Raw genomic sequence first — 20818 nt, 5'->3', positions numbered from 1 at the left:
AATAAATTGACATTTTGGATATATATATCGATGGAATTAATCGAACAAAAGGACCATTTGTGATGTTTATGGGACATATTGGAGTGCCAACAAAATAATTTTGTCAAAGGTAAGGCATGATTTACATTTTATTTCTACGTTTTGTGTCGTGCTTGCAGTGTTGAAATATGCTACTCTCTTTGTTTACTGTTGTGCTATCATCAGATAATAGCATCTTATGCTTTCGCCGAAATGCCTTTTTGAAATCTGACATGTTGGCTGGATTTACAACGAGTGTAGCTTTAATTTGGTATCTTACATGTGTGATTTAATGAAAGTTTGATTTTTATATCATTTTATTTGAATCTGGCGCGCTGTATTTTCCCTGGCTATTGGCCAACGTGGGACGCAAGCGTCCCACCTGCCCCAGAGAGGTTAAGGAAGTTGCTAGATGGGTTAAGATGGGGGCCGTTGATAAAGGAGGAATCTGGCACAAAGGGAAACTACCTATTTTACCGAAGTCACTGTTTAAATATGCTGCTGTATTGATAAACGGGCTGAGCCATATATCAACCGAGGGGATGATAGAGTTAATTAGACAGCACTTCGTAGCATACGGAATAACTAACTATTGAACAAACAAAAAAAATCACGTTGTGTTATTTGCACACAGAGTAATCACCAAGGCAAAGTGAGGGCACTACAGGGTGAATACCCTGCGGCTAAGTACCCATTCCAACAGTTGGAAATGGACTTAATTGAATTAACTAAAAGCGAAAGTAAGAAGTGGTGTTTAACAATTATTGATAAATACACGAAATGGATAGAGGCGTTTCCTACATCCTCAGACGCAGAGACAGTGGCTAGGGCATTATGTCAGGAGATTATCCCGCGATTTGGACTGCCTGAAACTATTTATAGCAACAACGGTTCCCATTTTTCCAATCAGGTAATAGATAATGTAGGTCAGAAATGAAATATAAACATGAAGAAACCCTGTTCCTATAATCCGCAGAGCGCAGGCTTGATTGAGCGCATGAATTCTACGGTGAAGAATAGATTAAGGAAAACACACCTAAGTACCAGAATGAATTGGGTAAAATGCTTGCCCATAGTGTTAAGGACTATTAGGATAACCCCTGATAGGGAGGGACTGTCTCCATTTGAGATGGTCTTTGGTAGGACCTATAGAATGCCCGAATTAGGACGATTGGAACAAGCAGATATAGAAGTAGAGAACAGTATGGTTGAACACATGAGAAGGTTGTTCATTAACCAAACCTGTATGTCAAAGATTCTATGCCCAACAGGAGAACTACAGAAGGAGGTTGCACACAAGATTCAACCAGGAGACTGGGTCTGGGTCCAATCACTAAAGAAAAAGGACTGGAAGCAGCCACGGTGGGAGGGGCCGTATCAAGTACTCCTGGTGACAGCCTTCGTGGTGAGAATAGCTGAAAGAGCTACCTGGGTTCATATCACACATTGCAAGAGGGTAAGACACACTGACACTGTCGAACAATCACAGTTAGGAAAAGAACCGAACACCAATAGGGTTCGGGGGTTGCCTCTCTAACGAAGATTCCCTGACCCCGCCCTATCCTCCCTGTGTGCGTTCATAGAAGTTAAAGTGTGGGCTGGCCTCTGGCTGACGGGAAAGGGTGGGGCTTTACAGGAGTGCTGATTGGTCTGAGCTGTCTTATTGTGGGAGCCATCGTCCTAATACACCATGACCCATCCGAGATGGAAGAAGGTGGAGTATAGTGAAGGTGAGGGTTTTGGACTGTAATCCGGAGCGAGTGAAATATTGCGTAAAGGTACGAATTACCATTAAAAACGTAAAGGAAGAGGATCTCGGGTTATGGTATGTTGGATTTAATCAGGTTTCAGTTGATACTATAGTACCATTCCGGGTAGAAGAGGTTAGGGCCGGTGATAGTTCTACAGCCAGTCAGAATACAAGCAGAGCCACTGACGAAACAGCTACTGACCGTGGAGTCATCCAGAGCCAAGGACCGGTGCAGATAGTTCAGACAAAGTTCTTAAGGAAGTGATTGAGGTGTAAACTGGTTATGGGGATTCTAACCTATGGTTTCAGTATACAGCCAGATCAGTAGCGAAATAAGAATGTTATGCCTGCACCACAGCAAAACCTCAGTTGACAACCATTCCCTTTCCATTTGATGGATTTGATGCACCCAGGGGAATGGCCTGTATGGTAAAGCTGTTCATGAGGGCAGGGAAGCCGGACAATGACAGTTGCATTGATCTGCATTATCTGTATCCCCATGTGCCCATTACATCCAGACTTCCCCCTTTCACAGTTACAGGGGGACATTATTATTGTATGGCTCGATACATCACACACGGATGGGACGTAGGGGAAGTAAGAATATGCAATAGGACAGAGTTTCATTTGACATGTTTCTACTTTTTTGACTTTATCTGGACTTAGTGCCCGCGCCTTGTGCATTTGGATTACTGGACTAAACGCGCAAACAAAAAGGAGGTATTTGGACATAAATTATGGACTTTATCGAACAAAACAAACATTTATTGTGGAACTGGGATTCCTGGGAGTGCATTCCGATGAAGATCATCAAAGGTAAGTGAATATTTATAACGCTCTCTATTTCAAATTTTTGTGACTCCTCTCTTTGGACAAACAACATTGAAGGTTGTGCAATGTAACAGGAATATTTAGACTCATGGATACCACCCGTTAGATAAAATACGGAACGGAATAAACGTTTTGTTTTCGAGGTGATAGTTTCCAGATTAGCCAAAGGTATATGGTTTAGAGAGAAATAGTCGACGCGTTATAATTCCTGTAATAACTTGCGGCTGAATTTGAAAGGGGTTCCTTCGTTATTTTACAGTTCATGTCTTCCATAGAGAATGTCTTGATCTACTTCAAATAAGGTCTGTGTTTCGTGCAGGCTTAAACCGCCTCAACGTTTTGATACCAGTGTAAATCTCACTAGGATAAGGTAACGTTTGTCAACATATTTTCATAAATCCACTCTACAATTTTTTTAAATCTTCGCTTATATTTAGCCAATATTGATCAGAGTTACCTTGTCCTATGGATATCTACACAGTTATAAAATTGGCACGGTGATGTAAGCCTACACGAAACACAAATATCCTATGGAATAAATGAAGGAACTGCTTTTCAGATGGGAATTATGACTCGCACTTTGGTTGTCAATTCTTACCATGCCCATTATTAAAATAGGATTTCCTGCATATAGAAATTAAAGTTTTTGTTTTCAACATTCATCACAGGTAACTTAAACTCTATTTTATTCAAACAGTTGAGAGTATTTGTCTCCTAAGCAGACTCTTCAGTATCATTGTCACTTCAGAGCTGTGTGCGTGTGTGTATTTATGTATTATATTAAGTTAAAATAAGTGTTCATTGTTCATTCAATATTGTTGCAATTGTCATTATTACAAAAAATGTGTGTGTGTGTGTGTGTGTGTGTGTATGATAAATAAATAAATATATATATAAACTTTTTTTTAAATAAATCGTCCGATTATTCGGTATCAGCTTTTTTGTCCTCCAATAATCGGTATAGGCATTGAAAAATCATAATCGGTCGACCTCTACTACAAACGCTCTACATTTATTCACTCTGATAGGGTTGGATCCTATATAGTACTTTTATTATTGTCCTGATGTTATTTTTGAAAGCTCGGCTCGCATTTCTGTTGTTGCTGGGAGGAAGTTGTTTGACAGAGGCCCACACCATGGCAGCCTGGTATGGAACAAGAAAAACAAAGGATAAACTACCTATCATGATTGTAGTAATTCAGCAAGAAATCAATTAATTGACACACATACATTGATATACAATGAGTACAGTTATTGCTAAAATAACCTCACTGCAACAGGGTTTCCTATGATCTACTTATAGATCATAGTCTGAAACCAGCCTCTCTAATGGTAGACCCAGGTACAATCTGATCACTCATGATGACCAGAAGATTAATTAATGCAGTTCACCTTTATCCCACATTTTACAGATGATATAGCACTTTTCAAATGCTACTCTGTATAAGAGATAGCTATTTAAATCAACTGAATTACAAAGACAAATAATACAATACAAAGTTTAGCTAGCTAGTTAAATAAAGAGATTTGGAAAAATGGTCTTACCTCACAGTAGTGTTTGCATCCATCATTTGCAGTATCCATGTTTGCTTGCAGCATGCTCATGCTGGCTAAATCAAGTTTTGCATGCAAGTAAACGTCAATGACCATGCATGGATCATGTTTTGTACTTTATCCAATAATAATCTGAGATTTAAAGCTAAAAAATATCGTAAATAGTGTAAATAACCTATAACAATGTTCGAATTTTACCCTGAATTTTGACTGCATGCGCCTCAGAACAATCAGAACATAACAACCAGCATAGCAACGAATGCTATCAATTTTTGTTCTTTCATTACGTAGACTGGGCAGATTTTGGCATGTTCTAGCAACATCCGTAGCAACGGACGCTAATAGGACAGATAGAACAATGAGACTGATATTTCACTGGATGTATAAATGTAAAGCATCCGCTTGGCGTTTCCACTCACTACCAAATATGGCACATTTCCTCATCGATTAAACATTTGATCTCAATACTGTTCCCAAAACTACAATCTGTTATGAACAGAGTGGACTACATTTTGTAGACCTTACCCTTTTCCCCAAAAATAAAATAATGGCATTGTTTAGAAGGAGTGCAAAAGCAAATTTAGTTATTACACACATGCACTTCAGAGTAGGCATTCCCTAACAGAAATATGCAAATGTTTGCTAGAACGCACCAATAGGATCTCACTAACTCGTGCTTGGCTCTGCCCACCTTCTTGCTTGTTCTGCCCACTATGACGACGGGCTATAGTCCATATTGGTTTCTTTATTAAAAAAAATGAACTTTGCTAATAGCTTCTCAAATCCCATTGTGTGTGTGGGGAGACATTTTGGCTGTGTGACACTATGTGGCATGACAGCCTCCTGAAGGGGGGAGGCGTTGTTGTGCCTGCATCACTGTGTTGCTGTGTGTGGACCATGTTATTCCTTAGTGATGTAGACACCGAGGAACTTGAAGCTCTCGACCCGCTCTGCAACGCCCTGTCAATGTGGATGGGGGCGTGCTCGGCCCTCCGTTTCCTGTAGTCCACAATCAGCTCCGTTGTCTGCCCCTTAATAAAAGTAATGTCTATATGGTGGTGACCTGGTCAACCTATGACGACCACACACACGGAAAATCTTAGTCTATGCTAAACTGAGGAGTGCTCAACTGACCCTCTCCACCCCTTGCCTATATTAGAGTGACAGCACAGTCAAAGATGTCCCAGTCCCAGACTAGTCAATAGGTCAGCAGGACTAATCTCATCAGCCAATAGGTAGACACCTGCTGTACACACTTACTGGTAGGCCTAATCATCTTACTCTCACTGACACACACAATGTCCCTGGACATGAGGTAGTTACTTACAGACAATTCCTGGCCCTGTTGCATGTTAATTCTATGTTTTTCATTTGGAAGCATCATTATCTAACTTCCTTTTTTTTTTTTTACTTCCGTTAATGCTTGCCTGACGACATTGTCTGAAACTGCCATCCTAGAAGTCGTTGTGCTAACGTAAAAACGAGGGTCATTGATGAATTTGTTTCGTACAGCGATTGGATTTTCTCAAACCAATCTAATCAATCAGAGTATCAACGTTGATAACGTCATCATATTGACCGGGTCTGGTCCAACCCATCAGTTTCTGGGACCAATTAGAACGTTCAGAATGTGTTTGCATTCTAGAAGACATCAGGATGGGAAGTAAATCCACTCACCATGGAGAAGAAATGCTAGTGTGGGGCGGCAGGTAACCTAGTGGTTAGAGCATTGCACTTGTAACCGAAAGGTTGCAAGATTGAATCCCCGAGCTGTCAAGGTAAAAATCTGTCGTTCTTCCCCTGAACAAGGCAGTTAACCCACTGTTCCTAGGCCATCATTGAAAATAAGAATTTGTTCTTAACTGACTTGCCTAGTTAAATAAAGATAAAATAAATAAATAAAATAGTGGGCGTGGCGTTTGGCCGGAGCAATGTGGATGGGTAGTCAAGCTAGATTAATCCTGTCTTCTGGTAGACAAAAAAAGGAATCATAAATCCAGCGCTGGATTGAACTGGCATCATTTGTCTGTCTCTCCCTTTCCACCTCTCACTTTCTCTTGCTACCTCTGATGACGTACAGACTCAGTTCTGTCAGTGGAAAAGCCTGCCCTCACTCATCCAAAGACAGACAGACCTGCTTTTGGCAAACGTGTCATCATCACCTCCCGAGAGAGAGAGAGAGAGAGAGAGGATTCTCCATTAGCGCTATAAATAGATCTAATAGAACTGAGTAATATGTTGCATCCCATGTAATTCAGAGTAGGGGATAGAACAGAAGCTATTTAAATGGCTCTTCATTTTACTTTAACAAGTCCCAGGCATCTTAGAGGAGGATGCCTGGTTTAATAATCCACTGTGTGTGCTTTTGTGCGAATGCGTGCTCGTACATGTCTCTGTGATTGTGTGCATCATATGGCGGAAGAGTCTAATTCATGCAACTCTTTTGTGTGTGGATGAGTCTAATTCATGCAGCTGCAATATGTGTGTGTGTGTGTGTGTGTGTGTGTGTGTGTGTGTGTGTGTGTGTGTGTGTGTGTGTGTGTGTCAGAGAGCAAGAGAGATGTACATAAAACATGTGCGTGGTTAAAATTGACAAAAAAACACACATTTCTTTCCACAGGGCCGTGGGGTGAGACAGGGATGCTGCTTAAGCGCCAAACCTCTTCAACATACACACACATATATATATAAACGAAAAACGAATTGGCGAGGGCAATTTGTTGGTGCTTCTGTCCCCAACCAAGGAGGGCCTACAGCAGAACCTAGATCTTCTGCACAGATTCTGTCAGACCTGGGCCCTGACAGTAAATGATCAAAATCCAGAAAAGAGACATTAAATTCTACAACCACCTTTAGGAAGCGATTCCCAAACCTTCCATAACAAAGTAATCACCTACAGGAAGATGAACCTGGAGAAGAGTGCCTTAAGAAAGCTGGTCATGGGGCTCTGTTCGCAAACAGAAACATGCCCCAGGAAAGCAACACAATTAGGCACAACCAAATCGTGAGAAAACAAAAAGATAATTCCTTCCAATGTGTCAAGTAATTAATAAAACAGAGCAAACTAGAAGGCTATTTGGCCCTAAACAAAGAGCACACAGTAGCAGAATACCTGCCCACTGTGAGTGACCCAAACTTAAGGAAGGTTTTGAGTATGTACAGACTCAGTGAACATAGCCTCTGCCATAGCCTTTCTTCTCTTGAGAGCCAGGTCTGCCTATGTGCACACTGCCCACAAAATGAGGTGGAAACTGAGCTGCATTTCCTAACTTCCTGCCAAATGTATGACCATATTAGAGACACATATTTCCCTCAGATTACACAGACCAACAAATAATTGAAAAATAAATCAAATTTTGATAAACTCCCATATTTATTGGGTGAAATACCACAGTGTGCAATCACAGCAGCAGGATTTGTGACCTGTAGCCACAAGAAAAGGGCAACCAGTGAAGAACAAAACATTGTAAATACAACCCATATTTGTTTCATTTTCCCTTTTGTACTTGAACTTTTTGCACATCGTCACAACACTGTATATAGACATATGACATTTGAAAAACTTGTGTGAGTGTAATATTTACTTTTTGTTTATTTCACTTGCTTTGGCAATGTAAACATATGTTTCCCATGCCAATAAAGCCCCTGGAATTGAATTGAGAGAGATTGAGAAAGAGATGCATGCTTATAGATGGGTTGGTTGTTTAGCAAGAAAACTGACATGTGCGCAACAATGGGGAAAAACAGACAGGGTTGGTTTAGGATTGTTGACAACATGTAAACTACGCTATATTTAGTGTCAAATGTTTATTGAAAACAAAAAATAAATCTGCACAATGAGCACTGCTTGTCTCTCAAATACATAATTACAGTTGTTGGTTAGCTACCTAGTGAATTTTGGCTATATTAGCATAAACTTGACATCAGTCAAAAAAACTCAAAACAGCCACCTATGATTCCCCACATGGCAGCTTCTTGTCATTGTTGCTAGCTATCTGGCCATCCAGAATCACAACACATGGAATTCTGACCCATTGAAGCGCGTGCATTGTTTTTGTGACATTGTCAGCTAACCCGTCCTATAGGCAAGTAAGGCATAAGTTATTAACACAACAACACATCACAGAGTTGCCAAACCAGCCAGATCAAGGGTAGTTCTGGAATAACCATTAGACCTTCTAAAAGGTCTAATGTAGGAGCGCCATGTCACATGCAGGAACCAGGAAGCAATACTCATCATTTTAGAAACAAGTTAAAAAAAAGAATGTGTGATGATCAAGGAAACTAGCTGTGTATTTATTATGCACAGTGGGCTGCATCAACACAGACACCATGTCCCAATGTAAAGGTACTGGCCACAGTCAAAGCTTTTAGAGATGACCCAGCCACCCCACAGACAGAACAGACTCTGCTTTTAAAGTCAAGCTCTTTCTGGTCCTTGTGAAATATCAATGACTTATTACTCTGTCACAACAACCACCACTCACCTCATCAACTCTCCTCCAGCTAAAATGGGATGAGGTGAGGGGCTGGCAGTGCAATGACAATTTATGGAGGGTCATACTAGCATTAATCAGTCTTAATTTCACTGCATTGGTTGGTTCTACTCTGTAGTAGGACCAGGAGTTTTTTCTTGGCCCTAACAATAGAACAGGCAGTGGCGTAGGAAGCACACCGCGAACCGGGGGTCCCCCAAGCTTTATGGACACCCCCAGATAGCATATGAACACAAAATGTTTCGAATTATAGGAAATTTGCTTTAAAACGGCAACATTTTCATTCAACCTCATGGTAAAATGTGTATAGCATTAGATTAGCTATTAAAAAAGCACACTTTTAATCTGCCCCATGGCAAAATCTGTTTATTGCAGGAAATTAGCTTTAAAAACAGCAACATTTTCTCTCAACCCCATGGCATTTTTTTTTTTTACAATTCCTAAAACAAACAAATATCTTTTTTTTGGGGGGGGGGGGGGGGGCTTGCTCGGATCTTGCCTGCTGGCATTGCAAAACTGTGCTACGCCAATAAACACAGCGCTGCATTGCAAGCATTAACACAAACCAAAAACACACCCATACAACCAATTTCATCAGCCTCTCTCTGACCTAACTAATATTGATTCATGGAATAGTCAAAACAATTACCTCATGGTCCCGCTTTCATTAGACTAGTATCAATGAGAAAATTAAATAAGCCTTTATCGTTGATGAAATGAGCCTAAGGACATTATATTTGTGCATGTTAGTAATAAAATGCATTCAATGTATGCTACTCTTACTCTTTGTTCATTATGCAATGTACGCTATGCTATTTAGGAAGACAATGCATTCTTATCTGGATGGGGATAAAAAGGCTGAGCCCTATGACCTACACACCTACACACAAGTAGACAAATCCCTCCCTGGAGCCTTTAATGGGATTCTGAGTGTGGGTTGAACTTTCACACAGATAGAGGGAGGCAGAGAATGAGGATAAGGGAGAAAAAAGTAAGGAAGAAAGTGATGGGCCAAGAAGAAAAAAGGATAGAAAGGGAGATTACAAGCGCTTTATAAACCTGGAGGCTGTTGTTGGCAGAGCAGCAGCCCAGAGTGATGAATATGCCGTGGCATACAGTCACAGTGAACACATTACTGACCTGATCCTACCAATTCGGTCCTCTCCTTACCACAGCACAGACCTCCAAATCACCGCCTTCTGTATATACCTGACATAGAAACAGGTGGACCCCTAAATCTTTTAACATACACACTCACATAACCTTAAAAACATTCTGGGATGAGGGGGTAAACAGCCTCTCGGTCACTCTGACCTCAGTAGCTAGGCTATTTAGTGTCTGAGACAGGGATGGAAATTAAGCTAGCGCACTAGCCCGAGGCTAGTTAGCACTTTTCAGACAGGGCTAATAGAAAATGTGCCAAACTAGCCCGAGATGCAGGTGAAATTTAGTCTTTTCGATTATTGCATAGCAGATTTTGGACCAGGGCAAGTAGAAATGTTGGTATACTAGCCCGGCTGGCCAGTGCCCAAAATCCTTAAATTCTTCTGATTCTGATTCTTTGGCTCTACATCCGAGACAGTGCAAATATTTTGGTGGCCCACAATGTCTAAAAACAATGTCAATGTTTAAATGACTAATAGGGAGATGTTGGCAAATGTTGCAACTAGGCTACCTCCCGCTGTGTGGTCTGACTGATGCTTGCAGTCACTAATCAGCTTTTTATTGTGTCTGTTCTTCTCTGTATCATTTTGTGATCTCATGCACCACTGTGAAGGGCACTTTACATTCATCAAATAAGAATAAAATTAGACTCAGTGGATCGACATGGGCCATAAGTAGAGCCAGGAGTTTTTTCTGCCCATATAACCTGGGCCCTGGAGTTTTCCCTGGGGGGCGCAGGATGTTTTGGAGCATTCAGATATGTAAATGTGGAACAAACAAGCCTCTCCAACATATTCATGGCATTTCTACCTGCAACACTCGACAACTGAACGTGGACCATGTCAGGTGACATGATCAGGTCACGTGGTCCAACCTGACTTGGAACAATTCTGAAGAAAAGTAGCCACTGTCATCTAAATTGTAAAAAAGTTTAAAACAATTCTAATAAATGCAACAGTTGGACAATAGAGGAAGATACACCCCAAAAAAATTATTTCTTTTTTTCTTCTTCTTAGAATGCACTCAAGACATACAATAGGAAAATGTATCAAGTATTGAAAAAAAAATTGTGCTAAAATAAAGATATGCAAATGAGGCTCATATTATTAAATACAGCATGTGTGTTTGCATATATTAATAAATTAACATAAAGGGGTGGAATAGCGCTGCAACCACCAAGCACATGCTCTGTCTAAAGTACCTGCGCTGTCTAGACTGCCTCATTAATTACTGTTGTTGTTACGTTCTCTTGCAGAATTCAACAAGTGTCAATAGCAGGATACCCTCGGTATTAAAAATCAACACGCTTGGCTCTAGATTACTCTAGATTTGGCTCCCGAGTGGCGCAACAATCTTAGGCACTGCATCTCCATGCTAGAGGCGTCACTACAGACCCTGATTCGATTCCAGGCTGTATCACAACCAAGCATGATTGGGAGTCCCAAAGGGCGGCGCACAATTGGCCCAGCGTCGTCCGAGTTTGGCCGGGGAAGGCTGTCATTGTAAATAAGAATTTGTTCTTAACTGACTTCCCTAGTTAAATAAAGGTGAAATTTAAAAAAAGTACAAAAATAAATAAATAAAATTACGCCTATCTAAACATACTTTACAATGTTTGTGAGATAACAATCACTACAATCCAAGTGTTCATATTCGAAGTTGCCTTCATTTCAACTGTATTAAATTAGTACTTTTTTCAATTCCACAAAAAATCTTTCTTCTCTTTCTATTGATGTAATTTTCGAGACGGTGCTTTAAATCCCAGAAAAAGCTTTAGAGTTCTTATAAATTCAATAAAAAGACAATGTATTCCATTGAGCTCATTTCAAACATTGCGGAGTGTGTTTGACAGGTCATTACAAACATTTCCGCAGTTGTAACATTAACAGGGAAAAACGACAGGCACAAGCAAGAGTATGAAAAAGTCACCTGAGTAAAATGGAAGCAATCAATCCAGCGGGATTTAAGTGGATTTTGCACCCCTCAAACACTGGAAATAGATGGCTGAGAAAGAGGGTGGTGATGATGTTACTGCTGCTGATGTCATCATTGGAAACCTTCAGGCTCCATATCCCAGAAAGAGAGGTCTTGCATAATAGTGCAGTGTCGTAATGACTGAGTCATGGAATAACACATCAGATGTTAAAATATGGATATAGTACTACATGTTATACTGTGTAGCCTGACAACAGCAGAAGAAAATATACCTATTCAACTGCAAACATTGTAATGTTTGTTTTTCCATTGGTGGACACTCAGTGAAAAAGCACTGTTTGTGCACTCAAGCCCCAGCCTATGTGGCCAGTCTGGAATTGTAATATAGGCTATATTCAGGGTCAAGTTCATGATTCACCCTTATATGGGACAAGGCATTGATTGTTCATAAAGAAATCAGCCAAATCTTCTGCTGGCATAGTTTGACACTCCCACATATGCAAGAAACAGACATAGCACTCTCGTAACAGGAAACAGTGTCAGTAAATTAAACTGAAGGTGTAGCTGTATATGCTGGTAGCCTAGTGGTTAGAGAGTTGGGCCAGTAACTGAAAGGTCGCTGGTTTGAATACCTGAGCCGCCAAGGTAAATAATCTGTTGATGTGCCCTTGAGCAAGGCACTTAACCCTAATTTGCTCCAGGGGCACCATACTACTATGTCTGACCCTGCAAAACAAAACATTTCACGGTGCCTATTCGGTGTATGTGACAATATAATTTTTTTTGCCATTATTTTTTTGTATTAACAGAGAAAGAGCAGTTTGTCATGCCACAGACAGACTTGAGTTCACCAAGTCTTTTAGAATCCCATAGAACAGCAGATATGTGCAGCACTGAAATGCTTGCATCTGACATACAGGAGGACCATGGTTTACAGTGACACATGGTTCAATCAATATAATAACAAATCACAGCATTCTATGACAAGGATTTGAAACAAGACGTTTCTAAGGGCAACCCCCTACATAAATGTTACATCATCAAGAGGCAGCTTGTTTACAGCTGACCACTACTATGGTAAACATGCAATATGCCCCACTTCTCCAGTCCTGCAAATGAGATGCCCAAACGAAGCTTCAGTCCCGTTCAGGGCAATGACTGACCGACAACAATCCGTGATAGGCTATGCGTGGTTCAAATCAGAAATGTACTACATTTACTAACAAATAACATCTAACATACCATTATCATTGAACAACATTTCAACATAAATGCATTTTTATCAAATAGCCCATCTGCTGATAAAAATGCAACATGTAGGCTACCCTAAAGATGTATAATGGACAATTAACGTTCCACTAGCTAAATCACATTGCGATGCTAGCAGAGAGGCACTATCAACAACAGTCTTTGCGAACGCTAAATTAGTATATTAATGACAAATATTCGCCCCTTGCTTTCTAAAAAAATGTTGTTGACATCGCTTTATAATGATTTAAGCAGGTAATAAGGCTCTGTTGATGGAAAACTAGTCTACGTGACGAGCTTGTTTACGTCCTCCGCTAGTTAGCAAACGCAACGCAATAGGGATGCTGCACACATCGTTGAAATTCCCTCATCGCATCCAGCATGAAATGACAAGTGCTAAAACTGCATCGGCGTTGTACCCTACCTGCCATGTCTCGCGTGGCTCGTGGACGGCATGAAACTCTCATTGTCCAGGTTTGAAGGAGAGCAGTTGCTCGTTGCCAGCGTGGTTTCGTTTAATGTGAGTCTCTCCGCGGCGTTCAATGACACTGAACGTAGAGGGTGGAGAGGATTACAGAGTGCGCAAAGGCAGCAGCAGATGCGCTACAACCGTTGTGTTTTAAGCACAGCCACTGAGGTAGGCTATGTGAGCCACTCTACCATAAATGAATTATCTTTTAAAATACAAACGTCCCTGTTTGTTTAACTAAGCCTATGTGGCAATGTGATCAGGGGTCCCAATAAGAGTTAAGTGGCGATGAGGTCAGCAAGATTGAGATAATTCATAAACTCAAATCTCTCTCTCTCTTTCTCTTTCTCTTTCTCTTTCTCTTTCTCTTTCACACACACACACACACACACACACACACACACACACACACACACACACACACACACACACACACACACACACACACACACACACACACACACACACACACACACACAATTCAAGGGAAGTTTTAGTCAGTTCGATGGAGGATTTTACAGATTTTATTTTAGAAAGGGCTTGATTGAGCATGGTATTCTTCACTAAAACAATTTGTTCAATGATGCATCATTATTTAACAGTGAATTAATTGAAAATGAAAGACAAAAGTGAAGACTTCAAATAACAACATGCTTGTGAAACAACATGCTTGTGAAAGCAGGGGGATATTTCTCCTCTCAACCTGTTATCTCTACAGCCACTGCCCGCTGTAAGAATCCATCTCTGACTGGCTTGTGGTGTCATCTGCGGAGGAGAAGACAGACATGATGAGCTGCAGAACAGGCCTGACTTGAGACTATCCCAGGGTAAGCTGACATCACAGACTGTGGATGAGATGAGATGGAGAGAGAGATAAAGTAGGTCCACCTTTATGATGCTGGAGGTGTTGGCGTTTCTGGAATATCTCCCTCAGTGCACTCAGGACCAGGTCAGACTCTACAGCAGAGGGTGAGCCCACCTATCATACGTGCACACACATACTCATACACACACACACACACACACACACACACACACACACACACACACACACACACACACACACACACACACACACACACACACACACACACACGCACACGCACACGCACACACACAACATTGTATCAACCTCACATCGCCATACATTGGACCTTGTCTACGACTTTGATTGACATGCCCCAGTCATGTTCTCTCACCGGTCTGAAGCTCATGGTCTTTCTGATCCTCTCAGCGTGTGCCCCTGCAGGAGGAGGGGGGGCGGGCATAGAGGGAGGTTGGGGGACCCAGGGTGGGAGAGGGCTCTTGGAGACATCTCGAGAGCTGACACTCCGTGTGAGGGGGGACGGGAGAGGAGGCAGAGGTCCCTTCTTCAGGCCCAGGGAGGTGGAGGTCCCTGTAGATCTGTTTGGTAAGGTCTTAGAGGCTGGACCTGTGAGAGACACCAAAACGAATCTGTCCTGTGTTCTTCAGTCTTGGCTCTGGAGACACACAGAGTGGGTGCACAGGCTTTTGTTCTAGCTTAGCACTAACACAACTGATTCAACTAATAATCAAGGCAATGCAAAATATGAATCCTCTTAGCAAGCAGGAGGCCTACCTCTGTTGTTCATGTCCCTGCTGTCAGCCTTCATGCCCCCCAGACTGTAGATGAGGCTGCAGATGACTTTAGATGTGTGTCTGTCTGTCACATCCTCCTCGTTTTGCCTCTCCATCCTGACCAGCTTCCTCAGAGCAGGGTCCAGCTCTCTAGTCTGCACACAGGTGAGGATGATGATGCATGTGACATTACAATAGCATTGATGACTGTGATATAACAGATATAAATGTGCAATTAGAATTTTATAAATTATTCTATGATGATCATAATACGCTGTCGGACCTTGTATTAAAAGCAATTACTCTCATCAATGTACTCTGTACATTTCATAACTCTAGGACCAATAAAATATATTCAAAATACCTTCTGAATTTCATAATTGTTAATTGGAGATAAGAGGTTTTCATCTGACAGCTACATAATAATGGTTGTGTTATGGATGTGTTAAAACAACAGTGGTGTCAGTGTTGTGCTCACACTAAGCCCTTGCTCTGGGTCTACTCTCACATGGGACTCCTGTCTGTGGAGAAGAGAGAAAATTAAATCAGCCATTTGTCTTTTACTCCATTCTAATGCTGCATCATAAAATATCTCTAATAGTGAATTGTCTGAGTCTGTCTGAGCTCCAGTGTGCAGATGTACTATATTTCTCACTCTGACACATATGGAGATGGAGTGCTGATCTCAGATGGGCTCTGTTCCTGTTCACAGATACAGCCTGAGGAGAAGTCCACACTGTCAGTATGGTTCATCTGCCCACTAGCTCTGTCTGAGAGAGGGGGAGAGAGAAAAAGATGGGGGTTCAGCAAAAGAGAGCAAAATATAAAATGTTATGGGAGAAATAGAGTGAAAGACAGAGACAGAGAGATGGGGGAAGAGGAGACAAGGGAGAGTAAGAAAGAGAAGAGGACTGGCTTGCCTGAAGCTGAGAGAGCTTATTATAATGTAAATGTAATCTGACGTGTGTGTGTTTCTCTCCAAACCTGGGGCTTGTTGGATCTGTCTCTCCACGGCTGCATAGAACCTCTCTGCCTCTGCCTCATCTGCAAAGTTCAGGGCCGCCTGGCAGTCCTAAACAAACACACACAGGCAGGGTGGGAGGTCATCAAGGATCAGAACAATAACATTTTCAGAGCTATGCTATTAGCCAAAGCCTTTTTAGAGCCAGTGTTATTATGAGCATGTTACAGAACCAACCAACCAATGAACTCACATAACCCTGTAGGCCTAACCCTAACCCCACACCCTGGCTCAACCCTAACCCTAGCATAACCCTAACCGTTAACCCTATCACTAGCTTAATATCCACACACCGGCTCAACCCTAGCTTCATGTCTACCCCAGGCTCAACCTTAACCCTAAACATTACCATAACCCTAGCTTCATGTCCACATCCTGTTTCAACTCTAATCCTCAGCCACCACAACCCTAACCCATTTAAAAGCAGAATGGTTAATATGCCCTTAAAAGCTGTTCCATGAGCAGTTTTGTTGCTTTGGTCATCAGGGTTGAAACATAATTATAGAGTTCTGTTTGATAAGGGAATAATTTAACTCTTTAGATGTGATTTCTGGGCATGTCACTTACATTTGCAGGGAAGGTGTGGAAGTAGGGGTGGGGTGCAGAGTATTGAAAAGGAACATACAGCTCCTGTTCCCACAGCAACTTAGATCTCTGGTAGGTTAAAGGAGAAAGAGAGTAGATTAGATAATTAAGTGTACATAAAGTTGATTGAAGGTACACAAGACACACTCCCCACCTCTCATCATGAGCCGCCGGGCTGTTACCAAGAACCACATACCGGATTTTTAACAGGGTCGTTAGCAAATTAGTTTTCATAGTATTTTCTGCGGCTACCTAGCTCAAATTCTAGATGTCGGGTTAAAACGAGACTATAGCATCCATAAAGTGATCATTAGATTTTTTTTTTTTTGTATTGACTAAATTTGTAGGTGCATTTCTTTGACAATGCTAACAGATTTTTTTGCCAAAGCTCAAAGTTTTAACACTGTGTCGGTTGCTTGCCAACAACACAGCTGCTTGCATCAGGTTGCCAGTCATAATAATTATATATGCAAACACATCTAGGCTACTGTAGATAGCTAGCTATACTGTGGTATTCAAGCTGAGGTTAATCAATAAATACAAGCAGATATTTTGATTAGCTACGTAGCTATCTAGCTAATGTTACCTAGCTAGCTTGTACAAAGTTCAGCAGCTAGACTCTGTAGCTAGCTAACACCAGTTAGCTGAAAGCTAGCTAAACGAACAGGAAAATAAAAGAAGCTTGCCAATGAATGGGGTTTTATTTTGATTAGCTATGTAGCTATACCAGTCAGATTAGAACATTGGCATGGTCGTTAACCAACAAGTGAGGAAAGCTACTTAGCTATATTTTTTTTCAAGTAAGGTTTTCATATAAGGGTGAAGTTATATCATGTGCAAACTGCTTAGCTAGACAGTTGTGTGTGATTGGAGAACAAACAAATATGCACAAATAAGCTAGCAAACGTCCTTGGCTGCTATGATAACGTTAGACTGTAACGTTAGCTAACGTGTTTAGCCAGTTCATGCGCCACAATATCATAATTTCTTACACAAAACATAGCTAGGTAAGGTTAGTTATGTTCAGTTTAAAACCACCAAACTTTGAGAAACTGCCTTGCTAATCACATTAATTTGCGTTGTACAGACCAAGCTACAGTAAGGATCTTAAGGATCGTACCCTTTTTTTTAATTTTCGCCTAAAATGACATACCCAAATCTAACTGCCTGTAGGTCAGATCCTGAAGCAAGGATATGCATATTCTTGATACAATTTGAAAGGAAACACTTTGAAGTTTGTGGAAATGTGAATGAATGTAGGAGAATATAACACATTAGATCTGTTTAAAGATAATACAAAGAAAAATCATTCATTTTCTATTGTTATTATTTTTTCAGAATCTTTGAAATGCAAGAGAAAGGCAATACTTTCAGAATGGAGTCTAGGTGTATTTAGATTTTTGCCACCAGATGGCAGCAGTGTGTGTGGAATGTTTCAGACTGATCCAGTGAAGAATTACATTACTGCACAATATTTTGTATCTAGTCTGCCAGGAGTTTGCCCAAATGTGCCGAATTGGTCAATTGATACATTTCCAACTACATAACTATAGAGAACATACAAAAATGCTATGGTAATAAAACATTTAAGTTTACACACTCCCAGGAATGTCATACATGATGGATCATTAGCTTATACACTAACTTTCACACATCTAGATGGCCGGGCAGGGTGCAGAAATACCGCACGGCCATCTAGATGTGTGTCTTAGTCTAGTCTTCTTCTTCTCTGTTGAGTTTCAGAGGGTCTTACCATTTCCTAACATTCAGCTCATGCTGTCGGTCACGCTGGTCTGTATTTAAATTGTAACCATTTCAACGTGTAGCCACCGCTTTCTGGTCTGTTAATTTTAAACCATTTAACACGCCAGTAGCAATCCGGCAATGTACTGGTCTCAATGGTTGATTATTCAGGGTACAGCTACAATCACTTTACACTCCGGCAGCAACCCGGCATGTTTTGGTCTAGTAGTTTTAAACCATTTTACATGCCAGTAGCAACCTGGCAATGTACTGGTCTAATGTACATTTCGTTAGAAGTACTTTTATGCACTCTGTAAAAAAGAGGCGTTCCATCCTGTTGGCATAATGTCTGTTCTCACGTCGGCAAGGTTACTGACTGGGTAAAGCTTTCTATGACAACAATTATCTAATTTAGAAGGCTAAAAACATATTGCTGTCTTTTCACAAATAGTTTCATATTTAATCATATAAGTTTTACAACATTTAGATGTAAACCTAATCCCTTGAATGCGTACACCTCCAGAGATGCAGTTATTTAGTTATACTATCCTTAATGATATCATTAAACAACAACTGATTTGACATGATTATTGTTTGGAGCCCTACTAACCATTTCCCAAATTATTTATGTTAGAAATATTGTTTCAATGTCCAATCTTTTGATGTTAAAGTATTGCAAAGTCTCTCTCTGTTGTAACACTCAGACATTCCAGTCTCAATCCAGTCTTCCAGTCTCAACTCTCAAAGAGAGAGAGAAAGTTTACGACCAGTCATTAAGTCACACAACCGGCCCTTAAGTCACACAACCGGCCCAACTTCCCTCCCTTCCTCTCTGGTGGGAGAGAGAGAGAGGGGGGGGGGCTCTCTTTGATCCTCACCCATGAGGGAAAGTCACAACAGGGGATACCTAGACAGTTGTACAACTGAGCACATTCAACCTAATGTGTCTCCTGCATTTAACCCAAACCCTCTGAATCAGAGAGGTGCAGGGGGCTGCCTTAATCGACAGTAGCATCATTGGCACCCGGTTGTCGTTGGGGATTAAACACCTTGCTCAAGGGCAGAGCGACAGATTTTTTCACCTTGCCGACTCGGGGATTCGAACCAGCAACATTTTGGTTACTGGCCCAACGCTCTTAACTGCTAGGCTACCTGGGTGACATGTCTGGTGTGTATGCAGTGAAATTTTCAGCTTCCAGGAATTGTGTACAAATCCTTGCGACATGGGGCTGTGCATTATCATGCTGGAACATGAGGAGATGGTGGTGGATCAATGGCATGACAATGGGCCTCAGGATCTCATCGGGGTATCTCTGTGCATTCAAATTGCCATCGATAAAATGCAATTGTGTTCGTTGTCCATAGCTTATACCTGCCCATACCATAACCCCACCGCCACCATGGGGCACTCTGTTCACTACGTTGATATCAGCAAACCGCTTGCTCATATGACACCGTACACTCTGTCTGCCATCTGCCCGGTAAAGTTGAAACCGGGATTCATCTGTGAAGAGCACACTTCTCCAGCGTGCCAGTGGCCATCGAAGGTAAGCATTTTCCCACTGAAGTAGGTTACGATGCCGAACTGCAGTCAGGTCAAGACCCTGGTGAGGACGACGAGCACGCAGATAAGATTCCGTAAGACAGTTTATGACAGTTTGTGCAGAAATTCTTTGGTTGTGCAAACCCACAGTTTCATCAGCTGTCTGGGTGGCTGGTCTCAGACGATCCCGCAGGAGAAGAGGCCGGATGTGGTGGTCCTGGACTGGCGTGGTTACACGTGGTCAGTGGTTATGAGGCCGGTTGGACGTACTATCAAATTATCTAAAACAACGTTGGAGGCGGCTTATGCTAGGGAAATTAACATGACATTTTCTGGCAACAGCACTGGTGGACATTCCTGCAGTCAGCATGCCAATTGCACACTCCCTCAAAACTTGAGACATCTGTGGCATTGTGTTGTGTGACAAAACTGCACATTTTAGAGTGGCTTTTTATTGTCCCTTGCACAAGGTCCCTTGCACAACAAAAGTATTTTAAGTGAGAAGTAGGCATTGTTCTGAAGCCAAAAAATAAAGGACATTCACATGAGCACAACAATGTCTATTCCACCCACGCTCTACGAAGGTTTTCCAGCACACAGCTTTGACCTACAACAGTAAATACAGTACCAGTCAAAAGTGTGGACACACCTACTCATTCAAGGGTTTTCTTTATTTGTAAAATGTTTTACATTGTAAAATAATAGTGAAGAAATCACAACTATGAAAGAACTCATATGGAATCATGTAATAACCAAAAAAGTGTTAAACAAATCAAAATCTATTTTATATTTGAGATTCTTCAAAGTAGCCACCCTTTGCCTTGATGACAGCTTTGCACACTCTTGGCATTCTCTCAACCAG

General features: G+C 41.3%; 2 protein-coding genes across 3 annotated transcripts in view; both read right to left on the bottom strand.

Annotated features, from left to right (window-relative positions):
* LOC129815489 (6-phosphofructo-2-kinase/fructose-2,6-bisphosphatase 4-like) overlaps nt 1–13583 on the bottom strand; it is a 44700-nt gene extending 31117 nt beyond the window's left edge. The window contains exon 1 of one of the 2 annotated variants that reach the window (XM_055869366.1): nt 13421–13583. In XM_055869366.1, coding sequence (XP_055725341.1) covers nt 13421–13452 — 32 coding nt within the window. In that variant the 5' untranslated portion in view covers nt 13453–13583. The remainder of the gene's footprint in view (nt 1–13420) is intronic. The other variant, XM_055869367.1, reaches the window with a different exon arrangement.
* Nucleotides 13584–13983: 400 nt separating this feature from the next.
* The window catches only part of si:dkey-197j19.6 (actin nucleation-promoting factor WAS), an 11771-nt gene continuing 4936 nt past the window's right edge, over nt 13984–20818 (bottom strand). The window contains exons 3-10 of the mRNA XM_055870189.1: nt 16653–16739; nt 16049–16136; nt 15720–15834; nt 15543–15585; nt 15066–15219; nt 14665–14897; nt 14354–14444; nt 13984–14230 (exon numbers count right to left, since the gene is read on the bottom strand). Of these exons, the coding sequence (XP_055726164.1) occupies nt 14178–14230; nt 14354–14444; nt 14665–14897; nt 15066–15219; nt 15543–15585; nt 15720–15834; nt 16049–16136; nt 16653–16739 (864 nt within the window). The 3' untranslated portion in view covers nt 13984–14177. The remainder of the gene's footprint in view (nt 14231–14353; nt 14445–14664; nt 14898–15065; nt 15220–15542; nt 15586–15719; nt 15835–16048; nt 16137–16652; nt 16740–20818) is intronic.

The sequence above is a fragment of the Salvelinus fontinalis genome, chromosome 18 (genome assembly GCF_029448725.1).
Source record: "Salvelinus fontinalis isolate EN_2023a chromosome 18, ASM2944872v1, whole genome shotgun sequence".
NCBI classification, from domain to species: Eukaryota; Metazoa; Chordata; class Actinopteri; order Salmoniformes; family Salmonidae; genus Salvelinus; species Salvelinus fontinalis.
The sequence above is the reverse complement of the archived record's forward strand: the minus strand, read 5'-3'. Positions and strand labels throughout refer to the sequence as shown.